Consider the following 13,513-nt stretch of genomic DNA (forward strand, 5'->3'; position numbering starts at 1 on the left):
TGTAGACCAGGCTGGCCTCGAACTCAGAAATCCGCCTGCCTCTGCCTCCCGAGTGCTGGGATTAAAGGCGTGCGCCACCACGCCCGGCATCCTAGCCATCTCTTTAAGTTCTCATGATACTCTGATTTCCAGATAAGATGGTCACCACTAAGAAATCCTCTTACTAGGGTATTCCAATCGCCAGGAGTCATCCATTCCTCTATGGCAGATTCCAAGATTGCAAGAGTAAATGGAGCAGTGGCACCGTATTGTGTGACCCTGCGTTTTAAAATTCTATAATGATTTGGAAATTGAACCCCGTGTGATGTCTCCAAGCAACCCCTTGAGCACCTGTGGTCTCTGATACAGGGAAAGCCTCAGCCTCTTCCTCCTCTGGGCGATCTGCCTCTGAACTAAAGCCAGAGGGCAAGGGCCGTCTTTCAACACTGAGTTGAGGAACTTGAGGTTCTGGGGGATTTTCTCTGGTGGCTTTCCCCTCCTGAGACATCTTCCTAGGCTTTAATTCTTGTAGCTGATTAATTAAGTCCTGATACTCTTCCTCTAATTTTTTTTGTTGTTTTAGGTCTGAGAGTTTATCCTGCAATTCCTTTCTAGGGTCCAAGACAGCCATCCCTAGGACACCATCAGGTGGTCCAGGGGCTGCAAATGGAGGAGGTCTCTGAAAGGGGGGCCATTCAGGATCATAATATTTGGCCGCCTATTCCTCCAGGTCATCCCTGTCTGACTCAGAGAACGTATAGTGATGGGCAATTGCCACAAATAACGTTTCAGTGCAGATTATGAAATCCTGTAGGCTTATGGCCACAGCTTCTGCACTTTGCCATTCCCAGGTATGCTTTGAAATAACAAAACAATAAGTACTGCTTGCCAAAAGGAAATGAAAACCACGAGTTTCACACACAGAAACTTGCTAACAGGTTGTACAGGGCTAAGCTTTTCCTATAGGACTTTGTAAAACAGCAACAGGCAGTACATGGCAAACAGTTGTGACAAATTGTTTAATATAACCAGGTATGTCTAAGCACTGGAGAAACTAACATTTCCCTCATCACTTATTTCTTGCTCCATTTTCATTACTATGATTCACCAGTCTTGACACTGCAAGTTCCCAAGGCAAATACAAAGTTCCTTCGTTCTTCTACCCTTCTTCCAGTAATGTCCCTCACAAGGTCTCTTGTTCTTGCTGTCCATGTTCAGGTGTCGGGCGACCTGATCTACAGGTCAGTCAATGGGGTCTGCAAGAGAGAGTGGGAGGCAGAGGCAGGCAGATTTCTGAGTTCGAGGCCAGCCTGGTCTACAGAGTGAGTTCCAGGACAGCCAAGGCTACACAGAGAAGAGAGAGAGAGAGAGAGAGAGAGAGAGAGAGAGAGAGAGAGAGGACTGAGGGGCAAGAGATGTGAAGAATGGAGGCAAGACTGTCTGATCAAGTCTCAAGTCTCGTTTATTGGAAGGTATATTTATTATGGGTATAATAAATATGGGACTTAACCACAAGTCCAGGATATGTAGGAGAAAAACAAGATTATATCAGAGTGTGTTCAGCTGTGGTGGGCTTCTTACAAAAATATCATGCTAGGAAAACAAATCTCTCGTCAGGGAGGAACAGTACCAACCTGTAAGGAAATAGCCCGAGATGGCCGCAGAGATGGTAGCCACTTTCTGCTAAGCGTCGGCTCCCAACATCTTTCCTCATCATTTTGTCCTTAGAAAGGTCAACAATATAAGGGAAATTACAACTAGGAGAGGAAAAGATAGGACTTATTTTTGTGGCCGTCTTAGAACCTCATCATTCATGTCTTTCCCCACGCCCAGTTCCACTTACCTGAGAAGTGGGCAGCCACTTCCGGAGATTCAGCCTTCCTCACTTCTGTTCCTTTTCCGAGGTCTTTCCACAGTTCAGAGCTTCCATCTCAAGGGAGTCCCAGTGCATGGCTAGGCTTCTTGGGTCAGCAAAGGAACTGCAGAGTGTTGAGCCCAGCTAAAGGGTCTGCCTAAAGCTCTCCATTCTGCTTTTTCTTTGATTTTTGTACTCTGAGAATATGTTATCCATATCTGTGCTTTCTGAGATCTAATTTACTCTTAGAAACCACCAAAGGGAGAGAAATATTTCTCCAGTCACTTCCTAATTAACCTGGAGTCATGAGCCTTTTGCAGAATCGATGACTCATTGATGGCTGGGTCCTGTGCAGTTCGGGATTCTCATAGAGGGCAGGAAACCTTCATAACTACCCATACTGCAAGATTTTGTCCAGAATGGCTTGAAGAACTCACTTTGGTCAGTTCTGTTGGTTCTTAGCTATTACAAGTTTATTGTTTTAGCTCACTTCCAGGCACAATTATGATGAGATTATAAATTTTACATATTCTTTCTTTCTTTAAAATAATAATAATAATAATAATAATAATAATAAAAGCTACTTGTATATAGCTGAGGCTAGCCACATTCCTGCCTCAGCTTCTGAATACTGGAATTACAGTCATAAGTTACAACACATGCTTTTGTGTGACAAACTGTGTGATAGAATATATTTCTGGGTGAGTTTTTCAAGGAACTGTTAGCATTGGTGTCCTTTGGAGAGAACTGCTATGAGTCCTGGAGCCAGATTGCCTTATACCATTTGAATCTGAGTCAGGTAATTGCCTTACCTATGCAATTCAAAAATGAATATCCAGGTTTTGCCCTTCACATTTGGTCCATTATTAAAGATATTGCCATCATTGAAAGATATTATTTCAGTCAATTTTAACTATATCAGTCTGTTTTATAATTATTTGCTATGAGATCCAATTTTAGTTCTGCCCAATTTTAGCTCATTAGCCACAACGTAAGGTTTTAAGAACAGAGGTGACATAATACACTCTTTCAGAAGACTGGTCTACAATTTAGAGTGTGCTGGGCCTTGAGTTGTGGTGAGAGAATGACTGAGTGCCTGGCTTCTAGAATCTAGTGAGGGAGGGGAGAGGGCAAATGTCTCACGGGTAGTAGGAGTATAAGTTGGGTGCTAAGCATTTCTTCCCTAAGTAGAGATGTGTCTTGGCAGTGGGATATGCAGGAGCAGAAGCACCGCCCCCTCCTAGTGGAGCAGGCTGCATGAGCAGGGTGCATGTATATATGCAGGAGGAGAGGCCCCGCCCCCTCCTAGTGGAGGAGGCTGCATGAGCAGGGTGCAGGAGGAGAGGCATCGCACCCTCCTAGTGGAGGAGGCTTCATGAGCTGGGTGCATGTGTATATGCAGGATGAGAGGCACCCTCCTAGTGGAGGAGGCTGCATGAGCTGGGTACATGTGTATATGCAGGAAGAGAGACATCCTCCTAGTGGAGCCGACTACTGGCCACAACCAGTTTCATGCTGCCCTGCCCCTGGCATTTTCTCAATTCTTCACTGATATAGGGGTATAGGCCTTATAAGTGTAACAGGACCCCAGACCACAGGAGGCCCTGAGAACTTAGCATAATGAACTTCATGATGGAAGTACCATTCACACTGTAAAACTCAGCATGTAGACAATACCAGCAAAACTAAAACAAAGACTTAATCCAACAAAGTGCATAGTTCCGGGAAAATCTCCAAATGTACTTACCTTGCTTTTTGGCTTCTCTGGCTATGCTTTTGGCTAACTTTTCTTGTTAACTGAAGTATGTTAACCCAGAACATTGTGGGGTGTGTGTGTGTGTGTGTGTGTGTGTGTCTCTGTGTGTGTCTGTGTGTGTGTTTAGAAGCTCACTCTGAAAAAGGCTTGGAGCTACACTGGGATCCTGAACATCAAGTGTAGTCCCTGGCTGGGTGATAAAGACTTTTTATAGGCTTAAACCATGTCTGAGCAGTCTTCTCTGGTGGATACACCACAACACTTCTGGAGGCCCCAGCAAGATCCTAGAAACCAGACTTTGAGACACCAGGGTCTCAGAGTTCTTTGGAGCATGGAAGAATGCAGTGGTCAGGGGACTTGTAGGAGGTGCACAACTGGAGATGTTCCAGGTCCCCAGAACTCCCTTTGATCAATTGCTGCCTGATGGTTCAGAGAGGACTGACACCTCCACCCCAAAAGGGAACAAATTAGAAAGTCTCTTGATCTGTCACCTCTGGGAGTAAGTCTGGTTAAGAAGCTCTGATTGGACACATAGGACAGGTCAGACATGGCTGCTGATCCGGTGTCCTGGGTCCATGTGAGATGCCACTGGATCTTTCTGTCTCTTTAGGTGTATGACTGTGTGGTGCCCACCTCTGTCTCTCTGTGTGTGTGTGTGTGTACATGTTTATGTCAATTGTGTTTCCCTGTATTGGACAATGGATTTCTCTGGTGAATTACCTGGCTTAAGACCTATACTCCTTCCTGTTGGGTATCTGAATCCTTCTGTCTCTGCCATGTTGCCTAGAGGTTGCCTATCCCACTCCAAGAGCAGGGAGTGCTTGTTTGTCTTGTTGCTTGACTACTGATCATGGTCAGGGCTGGTACCTGTGTGCAGCTGGGGAGGGTCTGGGCTTCTCATCCAGGGTCCCCTACCATCACAGTGGAATGCACAAAGGGAGGAGAAAATAGTTTCCCTAGGTGAGCCTTCCTGTGCTCCACTCTGTGCCTGCTTTAAGCAGTCTCAGGGAAGTAGAAAAGTTCCCCTGCGCTTGGGTTGAACCCAAAGGAAAAGAGAAAGATCTAGTCCTTTCTCTTTTATGATTTATGTCTTCTTTTTAACCAATGAGCCACGTAATTGGAAAACTCAAAAACCCATCATTCTCTGAAAAAACTAGAAAAACTGCCCCTGGGCCAGGCAGGGCAATTGCTGCTAGACAGCACAGCCTGGATAGAACAGTTTCCCTTCTGTCCAACACCGACCAAGGAGACTTTAGACAGTCTTCATTCATTATGTTCTTTTAAAAAGGATTAAAGACAGTTGGTAAAAAGGTTTTGTTTGTCATTTAGTCGGCCCCAGATATTAGAAAGTTATAAAAGTTAAAGGTATAAGTAGGTAGGTCCTGGCTGATGGTGGTGGCGCACGCCTTTGATCCCCGCACTTGGGAAGCAGAGGCAAGCGGGTTTCTGAGTTCGAGGCCAGCCTGGTCTATAGAGTGAGTTCCAGGACAGCCAGAGCTACACAGTGAAACCCTGTCTCAAAAAACCAAAAATATAAAATAAAATTTAAAAAGTAGGTAGGTCCCAGTTGCTGGAGATAGCTCAAAAGTTGTTTAATAAAAGACCGATTAAAACAAGACCTTCTGCATAAACTGAAAGCCACAATCACATTTTCTGATGATGAGATACAGTTAGACTTAACAGATATACAGCAAAATTTTGGTGTCTTAAACCGTCAAAAGAATATTTCCTATCTAAAAGTTCTGTCCTTAGCCCAACTGACTCCATGATGAAAGTACCATTCAGGCTGTAAAACACAGTATGTAGACAGTAGTACTACCTGCCAAAACTAAAATAAAGGCCTAATCCATCGAAGTCCATAGTTCTGGGAAAGTCTCCAAATCCACTACCCTTGCCTTTTGGCTTCTGTAGTTCCGCTTCCAGCTAACTGTTCTTGCTAACTGAAGTGTGTTAACTCAGGAGATGGTTTTGGGGCCTAAGAGCTTACTCTGAGAAAGACTTGGTGCTACAGCAGGATCCTGAGCACCCTGTGTAGAGCCTGGCTGGCTAATAAAGAGACCTTCTATTTAATAGGATATATAGAGTATAATAGAATAATAAAGATAATTGGCTTATGCCCCCTGTCTGAGCAGTCTTCTCTGTAGGCTAGCCTACAATATTAAAGGATGATAAGATACGGTTGCTCTTGTTTGTGTTTTTTTGAGAAAGGATTTCACTTACCCCAGGTGGCCCTTGAACTGTGTAACCAATGATGACCTCACTTTGTTTTCCTCTTGGTTCTACCCCATAGTGTTTGGCTTGCAGGTGTGTTCCATCTGTGATGTGGTGCTAACTGTTGAACTCAGGGCACTGTACAAGCTAGGAGGACATTGTGTCAACTGAACTACACCACCAGCTCAGTTCTCATTGGGGTTGTTTGCATTTTGTTTGGTTGGTTTTTTTGTTTTGTTTTGTTTCTGTTATTTTGTTTTTTAAATACATGGCAAACCAGGGAAGCACAGTTGTTACTGGCCTGTCTAGGTGCCTAGTTCTGAGTTTTCACTGCTAAACTCATGATCCGTTTCTTGACAGGAAGCATACCAGTCAGGAATGGGAAAGTGAGTGAAGGTGGGGAGCAAGGCAGGGGAAACCGATTTCTTTTGGACATGAGTTAAACCACAAGGATGGCAGGAAGCTCAGTACAGTACATGGCAAGGCTACGTGGGAGTCCGGCTTGAGGCTGGTTGTTCACACTTTGTAGATGAAACCGTGAGAGTGGTGAGGTGGGGTGTCCAAATTCAAGGGGCTGTAAAACGAGGGACTGTGGAGAGGGAGCTGGTCAGAGATTAAGGAGCTCCTGTATGAAGCAGTTAAGTGGTACAAATGGTAGCTTGCTGTGGGTGACCTGACCTGATTCTGTGGCTCTGCTACCTCAAATTTCCTAACTGACTCGTACCCTCTCCCCACTATCATTTTATACTGTGGAGACTATACTTTCGCTGTATCAGGTTAAATACAAGTTTATGGCTGCCTTTTCTTTTGTAGTAAACAGATATCTGTCCTATGTTGGGTAGGCTGGCTTCCCCTGGGGTAACATCTAAATCTTTGAAATTCAATCCAGGCAACAGAACTCACTCTAGACATTTTCAGCATGAAGTTCAGTAAACATTCCTGAAGAAGTGGTAACAGTGACTTCATTTGGAGGAAAGCTGACAGGGAATGGGGAGGCAGGAGGCCAGAAGCTGGGGAGAGAGATGTGGGATGGAGGGCTGACTTTGGTTTCCACGTGCAGGAAACCACAAACAAGAAAGGCCATGAGTAAACTCGGGCATAGGACTAGTCTGTTACCTAGCTATGGAGGGCTGCCCAGTCCGGCAATGGGGCTAAGCATCATCTCCTATTGAGTCCGGGAAAGGACAGGTTGGGGCTGCCATCTTCCTCATGGCTCCCCCCACCTTCATCAGTTTTATGCTCTATGAAAGCTCCAGAGATGGGTGACTTACAAACAACACACACTTATTTTTCTCATTTCTGAAGTTAGGAACTCTAAGCTCAAGACACCCTTGGTGCCTTCTGTGATGAAGGCCCAGCCTCTTCCTTGGGGTGTCTTGACTTCACACTCCTTCGTCCTCTGGCTACCTCTACCACCACGCCCCAGCCTTCCTCCTCTCCACTGGTCCTCCCCTTTCCTCTCAGCCTCTTTAGCTTCTCTCCCCTCTCCTCCTCCTGCCTCCCCCTTTTCTCCTCAGCGTGTCCTTCTCTCTCTCCTACTACCATCTCCTTATTCCCGCTATTCCTTGTCTCTCCTTGCTCTCCCTCCTCCGTCTGCTGCGCGATCTCTCACCGAGCAGCCGGCAAGAAACACAGAATCAGCAGCAGCGAGCCAACGGCTGGTGGGTGTGTATGGGCGGAGGGCGGGAAACACGGCCAGCAGCTCTGCGCCTGCGCATCCTGTGGGCGCGCTAGAGAGACTCCCGCCCGAGGCTCTGAGTCGCGCGCAAGAGGCGGTGCTTGGGTCTTGGGGGCGGATCCTGGCTGCCGAGTTGTCGGATGTGGGCGTGGCCGGGACGGCGTCAGATCTCGTGAGAGCGGCGACTGGTGACGGGGTGGAGGGCGGGCGCGTCCGGGGTATGCGCGGGTGTGTTTGAATCTGGTCCGAGCGCGGGAAACTATGGGTCTGTGGTGAGGTGAGCGCTGCGCGGTGAGTCGGGTGGGAGGTGAGTAGGACCGGGCGGCGGGCGACCGCGGCTGGGCGGCGGACACCGTCGCGGGTCTCCTGTCCGCGGCCGCCATCGGTTTCGGGCGCTTGTGGAGCGGGAGGTGCTGCGGGAGGGCAGAGCTGGACCCCCGGCTGACTGGGAAGGATCCTAGACCGAGAGGCGGGGTTCGCCAGGGAGGATCTCAGCCTCGAACCCGGGTTCACGAGGTAGGACCTCAGACTAGGACGACCCCGGAAGAGGGCCCGAGTATGACTGGCGAGGACTCCGGAAAATGACCTGCGCACAGTAGGGAGGCTCTCAGACGAGGAACTGATGCAGACTAGGGAGGACCAGGGACGCAGACAAGGATCCTGGGTGAGTAGGTAGTACCGAAGACCTGCACCCGGGTTGACTAGGGAGAACCCCAGCCCTGACATGGAGAGATCTGGCACGGGGCTGGGGAGCTGACTAAGGAGGGCATCAGTATTGACACTTACCTGGGGCCTGACGTGGTGAAGACGCTGGATTTATTCTTGCACTGACATAGGGAGGAACCCGAACCTATACCTAGGACTGATCTAGGGAACATCTTAGTTATGAATTAAGGAAAGAGAAAAATCAAGATATGGAGTCACAGTTTGTAAGTCTAGCATATGTAGACATTATATGGCATACTAAGTTGCCAAAGGCATGTACTTAAGTAAACAAAGTAACCATAATTAGTCAAGTGTTGATACTGGTAACCCACCTTTCCCTCTCCATTTTATTCATCACAAAAAAGTTACGGTTCACAATTCAGCCATTTGAATTGGGGAATGAAGTGGCTATATTTAAGATTTACTAATGTGAGGAGATGTCAAATTGAGGTTATTTTCCACTTTTATTCAATTTAGAATAGGAATGTGTATTTATTGTGATTCACACTCCATAATTAATGCCAATAAGTCTCCATATTGCTGCATTTCTAAAGGTATGAGAGATTTTCCAATTTATTCTTAAGATGAGAAGACCTGTTGTTGCAAATATCATTTGTTGTAACTGCAGTTAGGTTTTTGTTTTGAGTATGTCATGTAGCATCAGGTGTAAAGGTAAAATAGGATCACATTTTACCTGGGAGATCACATGTGGGAAGAAGAATGTGCAGGGTCCCCTGAGCTCTCATTATCCTGTAGGTGTGCAGAGGAGGGGAGGGTGCTGGAGTGGGGCACAGATGCACTGCCTAACAAGCTCCCAGGTGACCTCAGGGCTGTTTTTGTGGCTTTACTTCTAAGTCTCCTTTGAAAAACAAGAGAGAATTGTTGGGTGGGATCTTCTTGGAGGAATGGGACTTTAGAAGTGGAGTCTGCAGAATTCAGATGTGGAGATGAGCCTGACCCTATTGCATAAGTCAGGTCTCTCTTCCCAAGCCAGCATCCAAAAGGCTAAAAGTAAGAGAAAGTAAGATTCCTGAGGCAGTTTTAAATTCTTGTTCCTTTCATTGTAGTTACATTGATAATTGGTGATAACATCATCAGATTTTTTTCCAGATTATTGCAGTTTTGTATTATAGTGTTATAAACTGTCTTCTGTAATGGTATAAACTTACTTGAATGTTTGTATTAAATTAAAACTTATTTTGCACATTTACTATTTGATCTAATTGTATATTACTAGGATTGTAAGGCTCCCTTAGAACAGTCACATCCGTCATGGAAAAACGTGAGGCGTTCATCCAAGCAGTATCTAAGGAGTTGGTTGAAGAGTTTCTTCAGTTTCTTCAACTTGATGTAAGTTATGTGTTTTACTTTTATTGTAGTTTGACCCTGGATATAAGTAATATTCTAAAATCGTGTCACCGAGTAAAACCGTGTCACAGTTCTCTCAGTGAATGCTTATTTTTTAAAAGCAAGGTAAATTCTTTAGAATTAAATGGGGCTGAGTTAAAAAGTCGAAGATAGACAGAAGTTATCCAAAGAGCCCATGGATCTGAAGGAGCTCCCAAAAGCTAGGAGAAGGCTGACTGTGTTTTAACCTGAAGAGTTTTGGCAGGTCCAGAGTACAGTGATGGATGCAATGGAAAAAGCAGGGAAGATGGAAAGCTGAGTTATTTTTCTGTTGCTGGGATAAAACACCATGATCAAAAGCAACTTAACAAAAAGACCTTATTTTTGGCTTATGGTTCCAGAGGACTGAGCCCATCATGATGGGGAGGCATGCCATCGGGAGCAGGAGGCTGAGAGCTCATATTCTCCACTGTAAGCATATGCCTAACAAACTTCAAGACGGTAGCACTTTAAACCTCTTCAAATAGTGCCACCAATGGGAACCAGCTGTTCAATACTGAGACTGTAGGGAGCATTTCTCATGCAAATGACTGCAGAACTCTTAAGTTTGTCCAGTGAGCAAAGAATGGCCAGTGTGTAGACAGAGGAGCCAGAGTGGAGAGGAAGTTAGAACAAAAGACAGTGAGAAGATGGAAAAAAGATTGGCCTCTGAATGCTTTTCTGCCTGCCCTGCAGAGCAGGTTGAGGGACCAGGCCAGGTAGGTGGAGTGTGTTGTGCTTATCACTGAAACTGCTTTAGGTGGAAGTTGGAAGCCTTCAACTGCAGGGATAGATAGCAGTGTAGTTTGGTTGGATATAGTGGTGAGAGAATAGCCTAGATGTGGGGAAAAGATGACTGTTAATACAGTATGTCCAGGGTGGTGGCCACAAGACAGATTGACTGTGTTTGAAGGTCAGAGCAGTCTAGGCAAGAGGTAGAAAAAGGTGCTGTTAGCCGTAGGTGGGAGTTCCTGTTCTATGAGTGTGTGGAAGTGCATAGTACAGGAACTAGAGTGGAGTAGAGTGGAGCTCTGCACTAATGCTGTGATAGTTGGTCCTTTGTGCAGGAGGCCTGAGCCAACATGCCCAACCTATTTTGATTAAGATTATTAAGTGAAAATCAAAAGGCACAAGATTAGGGAAAGGTCTAATCATGAATTTATTGCTGGTAACATTTACAAAACTACTTTTCTTCATAAGACAAATGATATTATAAATGGTCTTGTCTCAGGTTATACCATAGTAGTGTCTATAGGAGCAAAATATAATTTATAACTGTGTAACTGTCTGCTTTAGTAGAAGTGTGTCTTGTTGGTTTGTGTTAGAAATGTAATTCATCCGTATTTAATGCCCAAAGGTTGTTAATGCTACGGTTGAACTAAAACTAAAATGATCTGAGCTGGTTGTAAAGTAAGTTAATATTAAAAGGCAAGCAGAGAGCTGGGGAAATGAGTCAGTTTATGAAGTGCTTGCCACCCAAGCCTGAGAATCACCTTTGTAAAAGGCCAGGTCCCATTGGCATGACTATAATCTCAGCACTGGGAGGCGGAGACAGGTGGATTTCTAGAGCTTGATAGATAGTGGTCTTTCTAGTCAGTAAATTCTAGGTTCAATGAGAGATCCTGACATCTGGTCTTCATACACTTGCACAGCTGTATACACACACAAATAGAAAGACAAATGTAGTAATTCAAGGACACATTAGTGACCTACTGAGGATGCATCCTTTTGAAGTCCCTTCATACTATCAGCCTGTTAATGTTGAGTCTTTGTGGTATTGCTTGGCAGCTAGCAGATATCTTGGTGAAATATTTATTAGTCTTTTTTTAGTCTAGCATTAGTGATCTTTGTTTACACTTAATAACTTAATGTAACCAGTCATCATGAAGCTTATAAGACAATATAAATTTATGTGTCTGTATTAGAACTGTATATTGCTTAGTTTCATCAAGTTGAATGTTATGGAATGCCATTTTCTGTAATGGCAGTTTCAGTACTTTAACCTGATAGTGAAAGACCCCCTGTTCCTGGGGAGACCCTCGCTCAAGTCCCAGGATGAGGCGATGCCCCAATAACTTGAGAGAAATCATGCTTGATGCAATGTGCATGAGGTTTAATTGGGAAAAATCAGCATGCTGAGGGTCGAGCTCCTATGAGCTCCTATGAGCTCGACCCTCAGCAGTTGCAGTTGAGGGCTTTTAAAGGAAAAAACCATAAGGAAAGGGGGAGATAAGTCCACAGCGAATGGGGAAGCTGAGTAACCAGTTCAGCTCATCTCTTAGGGAAGAGAGCTACCTTTGACAAACATTCTTGGTGGGGAAAGTAAGTAAACATCATAAGAGTGGGGATGATGCATCATAGCTCATCTCCTACGGAAGAGTTGCAAGCTATCTTTGGCAAACATTCTTAGTCCCTTACACAATGAGTCAGGTGCCAGGGTGGGTCAGTTGCGATGAGCCAGTTTTAGTGGTCACGGGTATCTCAGGCTGAAGGCGAAGGAACAAAGAATTCTATGTTGAGCTTTGTTTCTAGGGTTTGTTTTTTTTTTTTTAAAGAAAACACATTGAGTTGGGGGTCTTACAATAGGAGCTAAGGAAAAGATGCACATTAGCTTGAGGCCTGGAGTCTCTCCAACTTGGTGAATCACTGAGTTTTGACATGTGCATTGCTAACAACCACCACCTTGTAGCATTGGTGACAACCAGAATGGTGGGTATGATGATACCAGCAATTACAGCACTCAGAATGCTGAGGCTGAAGAATCATGAATTGAGGCTTGTTGGGTTTGTGGTCAGTCTTGGCTAAAAGGAAAGTCTGTCTCAAGTGAACAATCCACAAGGTGTAATACTAAAACATTTTGCCTGTGACACATTAAAGATAGGACCCTAATAGAATTCAGAAACACACATTAAGTTATTAAAAACGAGTGCTCTGGTGTCTTAGTTAGGGTTTTACTGCTGTAAAAAGACACCATGACCAAGGAGACTCTTATAAGGACAACATTTAATTGGGGTTGGCTTACAGGCTCAGAGGTTCAGGTTAGTTTCATCAAGGTGGGAGCATGACAGCATCTAGGCAGGTGTGGTGCAGGAGGACCTGGATACTGTTATCCAGGCAGCTAGGGTGAGAGTCTTATAGCCCACACCAACAGTGATACACCTACTCCAACAGGGCCACACCTTCTAGTAGTGCCACTCCCTGGGCCAAGCATATGCAAATCATTACATATGGTAAATAAGATGCTTTCCCTGGAGAAAGATTGGGAGTTTATAGTTGGAAGTAGATGGCCAGCTTACACAGCCCCTGCCATTCTTAATGGGGAAGGGGAAAGAACAGTAGAACAGAAAAGAGAAGAAAAAGACAAACTAGCCTGAGAGGCATGTGGAATTCTTATGTATGCTTGAACTTGTGTGTATGTTTATTTAACATGGGGTGCACATGTGGAGGTCAGACAATGGTCTCAGGTCTAGGTCTTTGGATGCCTTCCATCTTTTGTTTGAGACAGGATATCTCAGTGTGGAATTTTGCCACAGAAGCTCTTGTAGGTGGCCCAAGAGCTTCTAGACAAAAATCCTCTTATCTCTTGTTACCTACCTCAAAAGCAGGAATTGTAGAGTCAGGTTGCCATGCTCAGGTTTTTAAATGAATTCTGGGGATCCAAAGGTGGATCTTCCATGTTGACTTAACCATTTGAGCTGTTTCCACAGCCCTGTACATTCTTGAAACTTAAACATGTAATTAGGTTTCATTATGGTATTTTTCATGTTATTTTGTTTTAATTTTTCTCCACACTCTTTCCTATCTCCTGCCCCCTCCCATATGCTTCTATATAGTAGCTTGCTTTCTGCTTATATGTCATGCGTGTAGTACTTTTCCCATGCTCTTCCTTACCCAGCACTTTTGCCCCTCATGGTCTTTTTTTTTTTTTTTTTTTTTTTGCATG

The 13,513-nt window shown here is 44.9% G+C and overlaps 1 protein-coding gene across 1 annotated transcript in view; it reads left to right on the top strand.

The window, feature by feature from the left end:
* The first annotated feature begins 9,426 nt into the window (after positions 1-9,426).
* Positions 9,427-13,513, top strand: part of Ncapg2 (non-SMC condensin II complex subunit G2) — a 54,536-nt gene continuing 50,449 nt past the window's right edge. Inside the window, exon 1 of the mRNA XM_021202372.2 lies at positions 9,427-9,534. Within this exon, the coding sequence (XP_021058031.1) occupies positions 9,457-9,534 (78 nt within the window). The 5' untranslated portion in view covers positions 9,427-9,456. The remainder of the gene's footprint in view (positions 9,535-13,513) is intronic.

The sequence above is a fragment of the Mus pahari genome, chromosome 7 (assembly GCF_900095145.1).
Source record: "Mus pahari chromosome 7, PAHARI_EIJ_v1.1, whole genome shotgun sequence".
NCBI lineage: Eukaryota > Metazoa > Chordata > Mammalia > Rodentia > Muridae > Mus > Mus pahari.